General features: G+C 41.7%; 1 protein-coding gene across 2 annotated transcripts in view; it reads right to left on the reverse strand.

Moving 5' to 3' along the window:
- Sema5a (semaphorin 5A) overlaps window positions 1-18,497 on the reverse strand; it is a 433,267-nt gene that overhangs the window by 120,397 nt on the left and 294,373 nt on the right. For both annotated transcript variants that reach the window (XM_032898665.1, XM_032898666.1), the window contains 3 exons: window positions 14,886-15,171; window positions 9,291-9,426; window positions 2,033-2,237 (listed from right to left, as the gene is read on the reverse strand). In XM_032898665.1, coding sequence (XP_032754556.1) covers window positions 2,033-2,237; window positions 9,291-9,426; window positions 14,886-15,171 — 627 coding nt within the window. The remainder of the gene's footprint in view (window positions 1-2,032; window positions 2,238-9,290; window positions 9,427-14,885; window positions 15,172-18,497) is intronic.

An 18,497-nucleotide genomic window follows, 5' to 3' on the forward strand; every position in this document is an offset into this window, starting at 1 on the left:
AACAAAGGTAGAAAGACACACAATCCCTCACTGGAAAGCATTTCTTTTTATTCTCTTAAAACAAACAAATGGAGGAGGAGAAGGAGGGAGGGAGAGGAAGAGGATGAGGGTCAGGAGGAGGAGGAACAAGAATTATCATTATAATTAGAAGAAGGAGGAGGAAGAAAAGAAGAGGAAGAAGGAGGAGGAGGAGAAGGAGAAGGAGAAGGAGAAGAAGAAGAAGAAGAAGAAGAAGAAGAAGAAGAAGAAGAAGAAGAAGAAGAAGAAGAAGAAGAAGAAGAAGCAGAAGCAGAAGCAGCAGCGATTTTTTTTGTTGACTTCCCATGACAACTAGATTCCTTATCACTCACACCTCTTCTGAGTTAGTTCTCTAAACTGCTATTTTGAGCAGTTATTTCACATGACTTTGCCATTATGATCCTTCTGCTACTTTCCAGTCTTCCCAACAACTGGCCTCCACTCACTCATGCCCTCATCCAATGGTGCTATTACCATTACTGACCTTGCATTACTGACCACTCAGTAACACCGATCCGTGCTAACCAACCCTACATCTCCCAGTGTTCAGTTTCCCTCTAAAGTGAGCATCATGCAATGCTTCTAACACTGGAAATCCAGCCAAGAACAGGACCCACTCCCTACACCCCACCCAGCACACCCATCACCACATTTCTTATCTGGCACCCATCTCATAGTTCTTCGTCACTTTGTTGGTGATGCATTTTACTTATTGGTTGGTTTATTATCTGCATGTCCCTTTAAAAATGTGAGCCATAGGAGGGCAGGACACACATATAACCAGTGTCCCAAATGAATTCAGACAATGGAACAACAACAAATCATTGCAATCTTATAAGTCATAAATAAACAAGTAGAAATTGAGAAATTCTATGAAAAAATAATATAGTATTCATAACCACATAAAAAGGTAACCATGTATTGTAAGGAAATTCCAAGTATACACCACACCTCTCAAAGGGTGGGAGGAAGCCATTTCACAGTGAAATCACTCTGTCTGGGGCTAGGAAGGTAGAGCCGAGACAGTTTCTGAAGTAGGGATATCCCTCCTGCACTGTCCAAGTAATAAAGCGAGATAGATAGAGCCTGCTTTCTCCTCCACATTTACTTTAGAATCTAAAGAAGTCTAGTTGTTATCTACAGTTGATAAGTATCATTGCCTGCCATACATATGAAATGCTGTGTGCATATGCTTCTTTCTTCAAATGTTTTTGTGGACCTTTGTCAGGAACAGCTTGAGATGAGCACTGTTGTGCCTCAATCAGAAATCAGCATGGAAATCTTCAGAAAACATTTTCCCCAGCAGTATCTTCTAACAAAACATGTCATTGTCTTAAACTAGCCAAATGTAGATAGTCATGCCAAGAACCATTGATGAACAAGAATAGTTAAGAAAGGAGGCATTGTCTCCCTATTGTAAAATTCTGACTAGCAGTATAGCAAGAGCGTTTCCTGTAGCTTTCATTACTCTGCCTTCTGTTTTTAGCGGGCTACACACTTGCACCTCCCCACCCCTCAGTTATCTTGGATATGTGTATTGAAGAAGCACACATGCACACACACACTCACATAGGCACACAGGCATGTGTGCGCACACATGCCAGTTATTCTCAAAATGCCTTAGCTAGCAGTGACTGCACATACCTAATTCTTCCCCTGCTACCCCAGGCCCAGTAGGGGAAATGGCCAAAGTGGAAGTCCCACCTTTTCAACCCAGCCATTGGTGGACATATTTATTGATGGCTCAAGAACCAATTGGAGACCAGGACCTTCGGAGTCAGTACTCACAGATTCTCAATTAAATCAATATATCAGAACTGCCTCCTACATAAAAGTACAAGTAAGATATCCAGAAAGAGTGGACAGATTGACAAAGATAAGCGTGCATTGTGGGTTCCACTTACCATGACAATACAGACACATGGCTGTGCTTGAAGGTGAGTAGCATTTTGGAATGTAAAACCTTGAATGAGAAGACAGAAGAAAACCATCTAAAAGAAGGCAGAGTTCCTACCTGTGGCCAGATAGATGATATGGACAAGGGTGTCCCTGCCTTGCACAACATCGACAGCCACATGGGAGAAACGGCTGTTGTCTTCCATGAAGGAGGGCACCGTGGTCACTGGCTGCACCACTTCATGCATCAGAATGAACTTCTGAGCATCCTGTAGGTTTCTTTCCGTCAGGTTTACATACAGGCCCTGGTCCATGGTGCCGCACTGCAAGAGAAGACAGGCCAGATTATAAAATACGTCCACCTGGAGGCCCACAGCTCACGTGCCTACCAGATGGAGGGTAAATGGAACAAGCTACAAACTGAGTAAGCCGTGATGCATTACTGAATGTGCAACTGAATTCATTCCTCCATCTCCCTTGACTCTCTCAGCCCTCCTGTTCTTCCACTGTAAACAGGAAGTCATATTTACATTCCTCAATGTATGGTAAAGAGAATATGAGACATTTTAAAACGAAGCAGGCACTGTTGACTCTAGTTTGAACAGCAGATGTGGAGAATCTCCTCCTGGTCTGTTGGGTCTCTTGAGAGCTGTCTGTCAACTTGCAATACAATTGTATCTGACTGATGAAACTGAGCTGACACTGAAGTTGAGCTCATACATTTTCTGGCTATCACAGCAGGTTTCTGGCTATCACAACCCTAAACTCCATGGTGACACCTTGGTGCTTATCTTAATCTGTAAACGATATCTCTCATGTGGGCTACACAAATACTGTGGCTTGTCTAAGTTTATTGTATTTCTGATTACAGAAGAGTTTAAAGTAATAGGTGAGAACCTGAGAATTTGCAACATAAGATAGCAAGTTGGTAATGAGAGAAGAGGAAAAGAGGACTGAGAAAGGTGGGGAGGGGGAGATGGAGAGAAAGAGGAAGGAAAGAAATAGCAATTTGCAGGAAGTGTCAATACCATGATGCTGATCTTGGATATAGAGAGGAAATACAAGCTCAGAAATTGTTGTGCATTAATCTCAGGGTTGTGTGGAAGGATGCTGGCAGGTGTTATAAACAACAGGAGGTGGCAAAAACAAGGTAAGAGGGCAGGTGAGAAAGAGAGCACTGATTTCTCGGAGCCCAGTTTGGAACCAGAAAACTACCACCAGCCTTTCTCATTTCTTTTATAAACTTTAAAGTCTGGAATAAAAAAATGAGGTTCCTCAGCCCATTCCCTGTATCAGGGGTGATGGGGTCCACACTGCCTGAAACTCCCATTTATAACATGTCATTTCCAATACTTGGTTTTATAACAGGTTAGAGGTCCAGGAGTAGAAGATGGAAATTACTTTTTGAAAGTTAATTATATTTTTGTAGCATTTGATAAAATGTCCTATATACCATAAAATGATAGGCCGATTGTGGGGTGAGAGAAACCTGGAGTTAAACGGACTGTGCACAACTGGTTAGTGATGATTTTAATTTCACATCCTGGTATGGAGCACCTTGACATCATGTAAAGGATGTGTTCAGGGTAAAGCTGAGGCCCGCAGAAGGCGACCTGTGGCCTTCAGGGAGTCCCAGCCTCTCAGTTTGTCTCCTCAAATGTTAAATGGTTGGAAGGCACCAGCTGTGCTCCCAGCTCATATCTCATGGCTGATGTGAAGTAATAAGAGGAAAGCATTTATAAATTAAAGTCTGTGTAAATGCCAGGAATAAGACAACATTCCTGAAAGCTCAGAAGCTAACCAACCAATAGTAAATGCATCTACCTTAAAGCAGGCAGGATATCCATAGACTGTGGTATTCAGAGAGAAATAAGTAAATGAATAATTGGACAGATAATTCCACATGCAGTTGTTTTGGGGTCTGAGAAGACTGTGCCAATATTGTATATGAATAGCATTTTTACATAACCCTCTAAGCATGGGCACACTGCCTATCAGGAATTTGTGTTGTATGTGTATTAAATATTTTAATTGTTATTACTTTTAAGTGTTTGTGTGTGTGCATGCATGTGAGTGAGTGTATGTATGTGAGTGTTTATATTTGAGTGTGTTGTGCGTGCGTGCGTGTGTGCGTGCGTGTGTGTGTGTGTGTGTGTGTGTGTGTGTGTGTGTGTGTGTGTGTGTGTGTGTATAGGTGCCCACAGGGGCCAGAAATGTCAGATCTCGCTTTAGATGGAGATAAGGTGGATGTGAGGTTCTTCATATGGGTTCTGGGAATTGAATTTGAGTCCTCTGGAGAGGCAGTGTATGCTCTTAACAGCTAAGCCGTATTTTCATGTCCCCAGTAAAAAAGGTCACCACTTGGTCTGAAACCTTTCCAGGTGATAGCTAATTCTGAAGGTGATCCTGTGTTGTAGTCAACTTGTGTTGAAGTCAAAGACAATACTTGAGGTATGGGTAACAACAATGGCTTACCTGCTGGCTCAATTGCATAAAAGTAGTGTTTACATGTGCATGCTATTTTAAGACTAATGGCCTGCTGAAAACCAGCAGGTATAGTCTAAAAGCAAGGACCTCCACACCCCTTGAAAATATATAGGAGCCTAAGGAGCAATCAAGAGTGCTAAAAAGGACCATGTCTTTTCTGTAGGCTCCTCTCCATTTCCATCCCTGCAGTTCCTTCAGACAGGAACAATTACAGGTCAGAATTTTTGACTGTGGAATGGCAACCCAATCTCTCACTTGATGCCCTGTCTTTCCTGCTGGAGGTGGGCTCTACAAGTTCCCTCTCCCCATGGTAGGGCATTTCATCCTCCTTTTGAGTCCTGAGAGTCTCTCACCTCCCAGGTTTCTGGTACATTCAGGAGGGTTCCCACAACCTCCTACCCGCTGAGGTTGCCTGGTTCCATTCTTTCTGTTGGTCCTCGAGTCTTCCTTCCTCCCCCCCCACGCCCCTTACCCCTCCTCCGACCCAATATCAGATCATGCTTCCCTCTTCCCCCCAGGCCCAAAGTGGGATCCAGCTCAAAGGGAGGCCCCAAGGCCTGACACCATTACTGAGGCTATGGAGCACTCACAAAAAGGGACCTATCATGACTGCATTCTGAAAGACCCAACAAGCAGCTGAAAGAGTCAAATGCAGTTATTTGCAACCAATCAATGGACAGAAGCTGCTGACCCCTGTGGTTGAATTTGGGAAAAGCTGGAAGAAGCTGAGGAGGAGGGCTACGCTGTAGGAGGTAATCAGTCTCAATTAACCTGGACCCCCGAGATCTCTCAGACACTGTACCGCCAACCAGGCAGCATGTACCAGCTGATATGAGGCCCCGACACATATACAGCAGAGGACTGCTGGGTCTGGGTTCAGTCAGAGAAAATGTACCTAAAGAGACTGGAGAACTCAGGAAGTTTAGAGGTTTGGTGGGGTGGGAATGTGGGGATGGGGACATCTTTGTAGAGACAGTGGGTCAGGCAGGAGGTATGGGTTGTGGGACAGTCAAAGGGTGGACCAGGAGGGGAATAAAATCTGGAGTGTTAAATAAAAAAGATTAAATAAAAAGAAGGAAAAAATCATTATATCTGAAATTAAATTGAAAAAAAAAAAAAAAAGCTGGCGTCCGTTCCACTAGGGTTGATGACACACTTCTGTTCCAGCCTTTGAGTGCCCTGATTGAGTATATGTTTGGGCTTCACCTAATGATAGACTGTAAAATATAGGACTAAATAAATCTTTCTCCGCCCTGCCCCAAAAGGACCATGTCTTCTGGAAGCTGTCTGCCTGTATTGTCACCAGCTATATTTGAACTGTTTTCTACTGCTTCTTCCTCTTACCATCTGATAATAAATATTGCACCCAAGGATTCTCTTTCCAATATTTAGAAACTATTCAAAATTACTACATGCATGTATTTCTTGCTGCGTAGCAACTCACCAATCTCTCTAAGGGCTGAATATTTTCCAGCTGAACTTTACTTACTGGTCTGCCCTAGTTACTCTCAGGTACTTGCTACCCTTGAGACCCCACACAAGAAGAAACCACAAAATTTGGAAAAAACATAGCTTGTGTTTTCATGTGGACTACAGTCTTCAATAGCTGTCATGCCAATGCCTGTTCAAACAAGATCAGTAATTCTGTAATTGTTAGGGAAATAATAAATGCACATACGTTATCTATTTCAAGAGTAGCACATTAATCCCTGTTCCACACCCATTCTTGATGGTCAAAATGGACCAACTTCATCCTAGACTTCATGACTTACATGGTATCTATGCCTACTTGCTCCCCTGTTCCTTCACATTTTGCTGCCAAGACATATGTGTATTCCTGGATTCTCAGGATGCAGTTAAATCTCAGCCTGAGTCCCAAGCAGTCTTCCTGACTGTTCTGCACTCCCGTATTTTCCTTTTGGCTGCATCATTTCTCATTGTTGGTAATAAAACCCGTGAAAGGTTTTGGAGCCTGTCACCTAGCTGTTCTCCAGCTGTGTCGCAGTGTTTGAAATGGCTGATGATTTTATAAGGCTTAAGATCTCTTACGTCTACTAGGGCAGACAAATGCCACTGAGTGTGGCTTTGAGACTGTGGCTGATAAGGGTCACTAGTAGCTTTTGCTATGTTATGGGTTTTACTGAGTGTTTGAAGTATGAAATATTTCTCTTCCTAGATCTTTTTCCTGAATCAGTTAATTCATTTTTTCTCCTATTATAGAAGTGTCACATAAAATTCTAATTGTCAAGGCGAAAACCAAACAACAATAAGAACAATAATAAATATAAATACTATTATTAGTTATTGTCAATGTTGGGACATTTATTTATGTCTAAGGGAGGGATCATTGGTTGAAAATGAGTTTCTACTCTGCCAGTCAAGGTGAGAGCTTGAACATCAGTCAGGAACCTATAACAATGTGGCTATTAACATAATCTAGAAATGGAAACACATATCTGTAGTTGGGAACACACACACACCACTACCGTAATCTGTAACTTTAGTTTCTCGGAAGTGTTAAGTGTTTGCTCAGAGGGTGATGTAAGCTAAGGCAGCTTAGTGCTTGTCATATGTACCACCTCTGTGCACATCTCCTTCACTGTTCAGAATGGACTTAATTCCACTGATAAACAAAAGCAAGGTGTTTTTGTTATTCTGGCATTGTTACACATGAGGGGGCTTATATGTGCTATGGATTTATCCAGCTGCAGGAGTTAAAAGTTATACCTTGTATGGCATTCATAAAGGATAATAAGTTTGCCGAATCACGCAGTTCATTGTGGAAGGCTGCAATCCAGACAGTGGAATGGAGGATGTGCTAAATCTAAGTGTCTTTGTTCATTTTCTTAAGCTTCAGGTCTTAATAAAACAAGTTTTAAAAAGGGATAATATATTTTCTTCTTTATATTAAATAGAAAATCCAGTCGAAATATGTAATTACTCAACGTGAAGGACACAGAAGACTCCAGACAGATTGTTCTCATGAGTCTTTTCAATCAAATGTATTGTTCAGTAATCATGCACATTGGCTGATACTTCTAAAGTATACTTGTGTCCTTCCCTCCTCTGTGTATCAAGGAAGTAATGAAAAGATGCTAAACAATTTGCCTAAGGAGAGCAGTAAAGAGAAAATATTATATACAAGTACTTACCTTATTCTTAACCCCATCCTCTACCAAAAGTCTTAAAATATTGGAGAAATAAAAAGATCCAATTGTAATTGATTGATGCTTACCAAAATCTACATGCAAAAATTTGAAATTTTTCTAAAGCCCCGTTACCTGGGAAGTCATGAGTTTTATGGTTGGGGATGGTAAACCAACCAAACTTGGAAGGAAGGACTCAATTATATCACTAGCCAGTGATTGCTACTAACAGAAATTAGTTGATTGAGATCTGGATTTTGCCTTTATTGGCAGAGGTAAGATCTCAGCTTAATCACTAAGCAGCTGGGGTCCTGGCTCTGTGATCTGCCTTGAGACTCTATGCCCCTCTCTGTACATAGAACAGTGTCACTGATGTGGCACTGATGCCACATTGATGGTTACACAGGAGACACATTGGACCGAGTGTCTGGAACTTGGTCAGGTTAAATATTTTGCCTGTGTTGGTAGTAACAGGTCTACAGGGAAGGCTGCTCTTTTGTTTGCTGCATCTAAATTCTTATGTACAATCTATCTCTCAGCATGGCTGAAGTTGAAGACAGGATCTCTAGAAGCATTCGATGCCATCGGAGACTGACTCAGTAGAATGGAGAAACACCAGAGATGATTCTTTTAGGGATGATACAAGGAAATATTTGTCAACTTCAATACCTGTGATGGTTTGAATACACTTGGCCTAGGGAATGTCACTATTAGAAGGTGTAGACGTTTTGAAACAGGTATGGCCTTGTTAGAGGAGCCATTCTCCTAGCTGCCTTGAAGCCAGTCTTCTCCTGTTTGCCTTCAGAACAAGATGTAGATCACAGTTCCTCCAGTGCCACATCTGCCTGGATGTTGCCATGCTTCCCACCATGATGATAATGGACTGAATCTTTGACCCTGTAAGTCAGCCCCAATTAAATGTTGTCCTTTATGAGAATTGCCTTGGTCATGATACCTCTTCACAGCAATGGAAACCCTAAGCAAGACAACAGCTCATCAGAAAATATCTTGCTGTCACATTGATCTTGAAGGTGTAGTCTCCAATCTGTGATGAAACAGGGAACTCTTATTTTTTTTAATGCTATCTAAACTGTGGTATTTTGTTATAGTAGCTTAATCAGATGAATATACCTGCAGTCAGGACAAACAAAATAAACAGTACCATTGCTAGGTCTCTGCTTCTGAGCATTGGAGGTGGGATGATTTCACAAAGACATCACAGCTTGAACATTCTAATTGGGTGACTGAAAGATGAATCGCCACCAGTCAGGCTTCTTTTCCCAGCATCCACTGCCACAATCCACATTCCCAACAGGAAGCCACACCATACTTGCCAATTAGAGCTCAAATTCTGTTTGTCAAATCCCATTGCTCTGTGCCCTGGGCCCTATTCATTGGAACATCATTCATTAAGGATCAGAGATTTGGGGCACACAGTCCATCATCATTAGTACTAATTGAAGCCTGGATTCCTAGCCTACTGGAGAAGACTGCCCTTTTTCGGTTAAGGATCAGTCACCACAACACACAAAAGGACCCCTTTTTCTTCCCTAGGCGCCATAGTCCACAAAAGGCTGTGTTCTATTGATACTCGCTTAGCCCAGGATGGTGCTATCCCGTAGGGGGCAGGAGACTGCAGCTGCACTGAGCATGCAGCCAAGGTTTAATTGCTCAGGCTCCCGATGTTGAATTTCTTCATTCTTAATGGACGATACTCGCAATGCCCTCTTCCCCCGAGATTACCTGAAAATTGGGGTTGGGGTTGGGATAAGGCAGCCAGGCTGAGCGAGAGTTCTCTTGGTACTTGAAGGGTCCATTGAAGGCCTGTGAGATGGCGCTCAGGTTGAAGACACAGACAGCGGAGGCAGCAATGCTATTTCTGGAGAATAAGGAGAAGGAGCAGGTTGGTCAGAGCCCACAGTGACCACTGACCTCTACTGATCACAGGGTAGCATCTACCTCTACCTTTAGCTATTTCAGGCTCCCTTGAGACACACACACGTGCAGGTGCGCACACGCGCACACACACACACACACACACACACACACACGCACACACACGCGCACACACACACACACACACACACACACACACACATCTCAAGAGGGTGAATCCAGGACAATACTGGGGGATTCCTTGTGATTTCCTCATATGAAAACAAACATTCAGATAATGGAGTAAGGACCCATAGCAGATATGACCCTGACAGCTGGGACTAAATTCACACAGCTACAAGTGGAGCAACATGGGATTTTTGAAAGCTTCCTGAATTTTTAAATTCTAGAGAAGACAGGCTTTGTCTTCCAGTGGGTGGAGCCATCCACCCATTTTGTCACCTCTCTTCTACCTGTATCTCTGGTTACTTTGGGTGGCAGCTGGCCAACATCTGTTTTCTATTAAATCTCCAGGTATTTGTGTTTGTCATTCTTTAAAAAAATAATAAAGTGAAAGTATTTTGCAGGGAGTGCCTGTCAGATTTGTCTCATTTATTATTTAAAGGGGATTGTAAATCTAAAGGGTCAGCAAGAAAAAAAAATAAGAGAGCACTGACATGAAGTTGTGAAGTCTTAATTCAGAATTCACACTCTACTAGAAAGCTGCAAGCAGAAGGCTCTGCAAGGTCAGTGCCCTTTGACTGAGCGTGGGGATGGCAAATGCTTCTTTCTCAAATTTGCATTTCAAGCAGGCTATCATTCTCAAAGGAAAATGAAGACCAAATGAGGGGCAGGGATGTATTTTCCATATTAATGTACTCTGAGCCAATATTTGGTCAGAAATAAGTCGGTGTTTTTCTCTACATCTTAGAGAAAAATCACACAACTTTCAGAACTTCACATCTAACTACCTGACAAGCAATGAAGAAGGGGAAGGACAGCGCCCTACAGATTTCTCTAATTTCAGTACAATCTCGGAATCTTCTTAAGGTAAAAGACAAGTCCCTGTGCATGATGAATGCACAGTGAGACATTGACAGGGGACCATAGATGGGGAGCAGCACCCTGGCTACTTTGCAACAAAGATGAGGATTTCCATTCTTTGTGATATTTCTGTGAGAAGCAATGGTATCAAAGAACATCTCATAGAAGATGACTTTTTTTCTAGGAGTCCAGCACCGAGAAAGGAGATTAAAAAGAAGTAGGTGCTTAATGTGCATTTACTCAGACTGCTGCTCTTACCTCTTCACTATCTTTGGGAAAGTAGAATGGAAACATAAGTTCAGAGAAGAAATAGACTTTGGAAAGACTCAGAGAAGCACCTATCCTGGGTCATGAGCAGACACACAGCACAGCAAGGGCTACCCTCAGCTATTACCTGACAGATAATAGGGAGTCATAGTAATAATAAGATACGGCTAAGATTTGGTGCAAATACTATCTAGTTCTTCACAAGGAGTCTACAGATCTTAAAATGTCCCTAAGGTTCTAGACCAACAGAGAGATGAATCAGCCCATGCCATAGACTATAGAGCATGAAGCAAGTCTCTCCTACTTTCCACATGAACCCCAACTCCATATCCTTGGCCAGATGCCAAGTGCAATCACAACTACAGCCCTTCTAGTCAGACACATTAGTTTACTCTGATCTGAGATAGATGTCAGCTCAGGGACTCCCCAGGAAGTCCTGGCAGCAGCTCATCTGAACTGGAAAAAGGTACATTTCTCTATGACTCTATTGGGCATAGTGTCATTGGTAAAGCATCTGCCCTCTGTCTTTTCTCTGTTTTACTTACTCTGAAAGGACACTGGGGGAAAAAGGGGCTTGTATAGGCTACGTGAGGACCCGATCCCCATCATTTTTCCCCAATCTATCTTCTTGGGTCAGATCTACCTGCAGAAAGTGCATACTCAGTTCTTTTTGTAGGGTCTCCCGCACAGGCATGTGTCCCCACTCAGCTCTATACTAGTACATCAACCTCAGAATAAGTTACTTAAAACTGGAAGCAATATTGGTCAGCTTATGTTTGGATCATAGGTAATCCATCTGGCCTCCACGACCAATCAAGCAGACTGTGTGGTTAAGTCAATACTCTACATTACCTCAGAACTTTATTTAGAGACTCAGTAGATGAAAATGATGCAGGAATGGGGGCTGGCTGGAGAGGTGGCTCAGCAGTTAAGCGTGCTTACTGCTCTTGCAAAGATTCTGAGTTCAGTTCCCAGAACCCTTATTGGGTGGCTCACAACCGCCTGTATCTCCATTTCCAAAGAATCTGAAAGAGTCTTCATGGCACCTGCATGTATGTGGTGCATATAAGCACACACATATACATAAAAAATTAAAGAGTAATAATAATTAAATTTGATAATGATGCCAGGGACTCACTTGGTGAGTCCAGAATGATAGGGACTTTAATTCTGTTGCCAAGTAATGTAGAATAGGTTCCAAAAAGTTCTTATGCTTATCAATTCTGTTAGAGGAATAGAACGCTGAAATTTTTTCTAAGACCCTCAAAACAACGTTATTCTATATATACCTATACTTAGATATGATTAAACTATACCATGTAGGTCATATACTCTCTATAATACACACAGCTATAGTGGTGATACACTAACTTTTTTAAAAAAAGCATTACTCATTTTTATTTTATGTGTATGAGTATCTGCCTGTGTGTGTGTGTGTGTGTGTGTGTGTGTATGTGTGTGTGTGCCACATGAATGCCTGATGTCCACCGAGACCAGAAAGAGCATCAGACTGTCTGTAACTAGGATTGAAGACAGTTGTGAGCTGCCGTATGGATGCTAGGAACAAAACCCTGCTCTTACACAAGTTTCTAGTATTCTTATCTGTTGAGCTATCTCCTAGCTCTCTGTCACCATGATAGAAAATGTAAAAGCCTACGAAACAAACAAACAAACAGAAAAACAAACAAGAAGCATTTCACTAGTAATCCATTTCATGAAGTCCACCTGATGCCTAAGAATAAGAAAACTCCAGAGTCCCCAGAGGGGGAAAGGAACCTGAATTAGTATTCCTCCCTTTAGTGCTAAAAACAGTCACACAAAGTCATTGTTTCTAATTGAAGTCAGAGGATCTCTACTTCCCTCCTCAGTCATCTTCCCTCTCCCTCCCTCACTCCCTTCCTTTCTCCTCCCCTCTCTTGCTCTTTAAGAGTGCTGCCTCATGCTGAGAAGGGAAGATGGAAGCCAGGGAAGGGAGGCCAGCCAGAGCACTTCATGAAGTGGATGAACAGCTGAAAGTAAGTGGATGAGGATCCTTGTCTGTCTAGAGATAACCTGATGTTGGGTGGCTTCTGATATGGTGAAAATTTGCAATCCTGAACAGTACTTGAAACATTTCACGATGCTAAATCAGTGTTCTCGGTCTGTGGGACATGACACCCCCGCCAATATCCTGCATATCAGTTACTTACATTGCAATTCATAACAGTAGTAAAATTACAGTTATGAAATAACAATGTAATACATTTATAGCTGGGAGTCACCACAACATAAGAAATTGTTTTAAGAGTTGCAGCATTAGGAAGGTTGAGAACCCACCTCAGAATGGCACAGGCATAGAATCTATAGAATTTTAGAAATGGGAGCTTTTGCTGCTGTTATTTCTGGTTCAGAGCCAGTAAATGGAGAGCTGTGTAAGCCAAACTCCCATAGTGTATAAAATTGATGTCAGTTGAGCAACTGAGCATACATCTTCTGAGGCTGACACTATTTCTTACACAAGGCTTTGGGAAGCAAATCAACTTTAGAAACCAGAAATTGTTTTTTGAATGAGAAAGAAAATCCTCAAGTAGTAAAACTGATTCTGGGGTTGACAAGCAGAGCAACAATAGAAATGGCCACTGTGAGAGGGGTGGCGGCAGGCCATCCATACTACAGTTTTCTAACTTCATGTTGAAATAGTGTGGGGGAATGCTCTTATCCAGTGAACATGAGCACCCATCAACAGTAGTGAGAGTAGAGGAAAAGGCAGTAGAGACCATGGGATAAGGAGCTCTTCAGAACACCATAGTAGGCAGGCTTCTTCGGGTACCAAAGTGATGTAAGCAAAGGAAAGGCTGGAGGCATGGTTCAATAGGTAAAGCACTTCCTGTCCTAATAGGAGGCCTGAAGACTGGGGCTCAGAACCCATGGAAAGCCAGGCAAAAGGGGTGGCTGCCACTAATCCCAGCCCTTGGAAGGCAGAGACTGGGATCCCTGGGACAGGCTGGCTAGATAGAATGCCAGGATTGGCCAGTTCTAAATTCAGTGAGAATCTGTGCTTTAATAAATAACGGAGATTGGGAAAGATATCCAACATCAAGTCTGGGCCTCCAAACTCATGCATATGCACATGCTGGAAAACATGCATATCCATACATATTTGAATATATGTGTACATATATACACCCCTATCACAATACAAACACACGTAAATATTAAAGGAAAATATAGAGAGAATGGAGAAAACATCACAGGGTAACCCAATGACACTTTAGGCAGAGATAAGATTTTCCAGGATGCAAGTCAGCCATCAACCATGAGACAGGAATAAAGCTAGGGATGTAGATCAATATTCCACCTATGAGTACTTTGAATTCTTTACTCTGGGAACAATTGTTTGACTTTTGTGAACATTTTTAGACCTCCAGGTTGGAGTTCCACGTGGAAACCTGCACTTTAGAACTACGTAACTAGCACTGCTCACATAGAGCAGCACATCCTGGAGTTTCCTCATGGTCCCTAATACCCAGGCAGTCAGCAGATCCTCTTGAGGGCTTCTCACAGAACCAAAGCTAAGGAAAGGCAAGGCAATGCAGGGTCATGAGACATCCCACCAAGAAAAGGCTGAGTGAGAGTTCAGAAACTTCCCAAGCTTTCCTAATCCAAAATACTATGTTGTGAGGTTAGTAATATCTTCCCAAGAGAAACACAAGAGCTATGAGAGGAAAATAGCAACTGCATTTCAAGTAACTGCAGAGGTCCAGGCAAGAATGATGTGATCACCAAGTTCAGGTTATGCAGAAATGTATAACTTTTCTACAAAAAAAAATTGCATCTAACAGTATGGGCACTTCATAAAGTGTCTAGAACATACCCACTAATCAGGAAGGTGCGATTCATAATACAATAATTTGATACTACTTTTTCCTAAGGACAAATAAAAAATATTTTGAATGAGCTTTCCTTTCCTAAAACAAGTCCTGCAAAGCATATATCTTTACCTAATATTTAATTCATGGTGAAAAGACTCTTTTTGTGGTTCTTTGGCTGTTAGCCCAGAAAAATAAGAAAGACTTCCTCTAGTGCTCCTTTAAACCCTCAGAGGTCAAAGAACAAAAGGCCCATTCAGAAAAAGCGGAAGAGGAAGGAGAGGGAGCACTTCCAGCTGCTTACACATTGGTGGTGAAGATGCCGTAGATCAGATCCAGCTCCGGCAGGAAGAAGGTGCTTTGAAGCTCGTTGTAGTAGAACGGCACCTCACCAGGCCGAGAGCAGTTGAGGCGAGCCTTCATGAAGGTAGTCCAGGTATCCTCCAGAAGAAATCGTCCTCCAATGTCATTCTTGCAGACCCTGGCTGCCCTGGAGAACACAGTCTTCCCACAGTCGTGTTCCACGGCATTTTCTCGGAAGAAGAAGTAGGTGAAGTTCCCGATGTCGTAGGAAGACACAAAGTTTGGTTCTGGAAAAAAGAGGAGAAAATATCAATGTCATATGCCACTCCTTTCCTCGAAAGTCTTGTCCAATAACCTATCCCCCTCAAAGGTTCTGATCGGCAACAACTGTACTTAGAAGAAAAAAAAAAGAGAGAAACATGAGAGGTTCTGCAAGCACCTTACTGATACATGCTACATCGTTTCCATTCATGGTCTTGCCTGTGTCTTAATAAGAAATCAACATTGCGATTCTTCCTCAGACATTCTGAGTTAAGTCTGCACTCAAGTCCACAAGGCAATAGTGCCATTTAGGAATCTATTTAGGCATAGAGATGTATATATGTGCACAATGGAATGCACTAAAAATTAATAACAAAAGAGGCTATGGATTTGAAATAAAGCAAGGAGGGGTATATGGGAGAGTTTGCAGGGAGGAAGGGGAAGACGGAAATCCCACAAAAGAAAAGAAAGAAATTAAAAATGAGATAAAACCAAACAAGTAAATAGTACACGTTCACAGATAAGTGCATGTTTGACTGTTTATAAAATCTTCCTTATATTTGAGAAAGAGAAGAAGAAAATAAGGTTCAGGGAACTGACTACATCGGGGATTTCTGGACTGTAAAGTAACACTAATGCATGACAGTGAAACCTACGCACACATGCATGTTACTGGAAGTAATTTATGTGCTTTCACTAAGGCCTTAAAAGTTATTTTTTTTTGAAGATGAAAACTGAGTCAAAACACATACCACAAGGCTAATACCCTGAATTAGCTTTAGCATCCACTGTTACTATGGTGACCCAGTAACTGTGACAATCAAGCCTTGTTTTCTGATTTCTAGGTCACCAAGGGAATACATGGAGAGGGAAAATGAGTGTTGAAACAGTCTGGAAGCTTTATGGTCTCATAATCAGTAGAAATATAAGAATATAGAAATGCTAAAATCATGGCAAAGCCTATATTTAATCATCAAGCTTATTAGGAATTTAGGAATCAGAATTTTACACATAGCGTTTAGAGTATTATCTTCTTATCTTGGGATTGAGCCTAATGGTAATGGAAAAGCTAAGTTTTCGCACCCTTCCATGCCCTAATTCTTTTCTCTAAAAACTCCAGGAACCAGTTCAATCTCTCTTTCATTTATTTTCAAGGCAACTCAATTCATTCGGTAAACATCAGAATTTTACGGTGTAATTAGGATAATCATGGCAGTAACCTTTGATGTTCAGATTTAATAGACACAGCAGCTATATCTCCAAGGATTCACTTTTAGGGACAATTGCTTTGTTATGGGGCAATTCACCTGGCCTTGTACTTGACAATATCTGATTGATTGCACCAGTTTGAATTCTATTGACAGGCTGACTGAGAACAGTCTTGCAAGCCAGATAAGCCCTCAATGTTAACAGGACACACACAACTCATCTAGGAGCTGGAGTAGTCAGGGCATAACACGAACACTGTCTCTACTTGCAGCATGCCCAGGAGAACTGTCACCAATCGTCAATCATCAATTTATCATTGGAAAGGCCCTAACATATCTTTTCCTTTTAAAAAATATACAAATAAAATAATTAGCATATTATGCCTTTCCCCTTAGCTCTTTATATCGTTCTTAGGCAAATTATGTAAATAAAAGGATACACAGAAATCCTGACAAGAAAGGACTGACTTTCAACATCACCAAGCATTTGTTTTTATGTCACTGTTGCTTTTACCTGGAACAGATACATTAGGAATAAACAAACTAAACTGCACTAAAGCATGACATGGATGATAGTTGTGTGTACAGTTACCGGACATTTTAGGATCCTGGAGAGACACTCACTAAGTCAAGTGTCTGTGTAGCACATACATAAAACACTGAGGGATTTTTTTTTAAAGTAATGCTAATTAAGAATCTCTGAGAGAGAACTATTGTAGAAACCAATACTATATTTAGTGTTTAAAGAGAAGAATAATCTGTATGTACAGCTTCATTCAGAATGTACCCTGTACCCAGGTTCATATACCACAAACAGGCAAACCACTTACTACCAGCATCAATAGCAACAGTAAAGCCCGTGTGAACTGGAAAAGATTAGGGCTGAAGAGATGGCCTAGCTGTTAAAAGTGTACACTGCTCTTCCAGAGAACCCAAGCTTGCCTTCCAGTATCCACACTAGGAGGCTCACAACTACCTATAACTGCAGGTTCAAGATGCCCATGTGTGCGCGCGCACACACACACACACACACACACACACACACACACACACACGCATAATTAAAAACAAATGTTAAAAAATAAATCTGACAAGATATAGAAAGCACTTGTATGTATCTGCCTGGGGCTAAGGTTAACAGTATTCAACGGGGAAGCATAAGGCCGATTCACCAACAGTTATCAAACGTTCTCACAAAGATTCACCATAGTCACTTCTGCCATTACTATGGGGTCCGATATGTGACAAAATGTGATGTCTATCTCCAGTACATCATAAATGTGGAGTAGGAGAATTACCCCAAAGGAAGCGAGCCATCCTGCTTCATCCATTTGAGTTTATAATACAAATAACTCCACTCTGTGGACCTAGTTCTTGCACTAGTCCATGAGCCAAACTCACAGGAACCAGAGAGATAGGTGCTGTGTTACAGATGCTGTTTCATAGTGAAGGATTCTAAAGGGTTTAATAACTCAGAGAAGTTCACGAGCCAACATTTCGTGTGGTGAGGAATCAGACTGTCTAACCTTAGAGCCTGTGCATTCATTTATAGTTAAAAAGGAGTGAAAGAAAAATGCCATAAAACAAAGCAGACCAGAACAAAACAAAATAGAACATGCTATAATATTATATATTAATATATTACATATATTATATTCTATTATATATAATATTCTATCAGTTCCTTAATATACAATCAGTGGGCCGAGTGGATATCTCAGCAGGTAGAACACTGAGATATGAAAGTAAGAGGACCTGACTTCAAATCCTCAGCACGCAGACATGGCTATGTGTGGGTCTGAGGGCAGAGAATGGTGGGTCCTGGGATCTCGCTAGCCAGCCTCTCTAAAAAAAATGTTGAGTTGCCAGCTCAGTAATAGACCCTGTTTCCAAATATAAGATGGAGAGCAGGAGAGTAAGACACTCCAGATACTTCTGAGGCCTCCACGTGTTCAAATATAGACTCCTATACCTGCACAGTTGTGTGCCCACATGCTTGCTGCACACATGGCATACAACATACTATGACAATTGCATGTGCTTGCATGTACACACACACACACACACACACACACACACACACACACACACACATGATAACAGGATTGGGTCAGTACTCTTGCATTAAGAGCCATACTCATTGA

The sequence above is a fragment of the Rattus rattus genome, chromosome 3 (assembly GCF_011064425.1).
Source record: "Rattus rattus isolate New Zealand chromosome 3, Rrattus_CSIRO_v1, whole genome shotgun sequence".
Taxonomy (NCBI): Eukaryota; Metazoa; Chordata; class Mammalia; order Rodentia; family Muridae; genus Rattus; species Rattus rattus.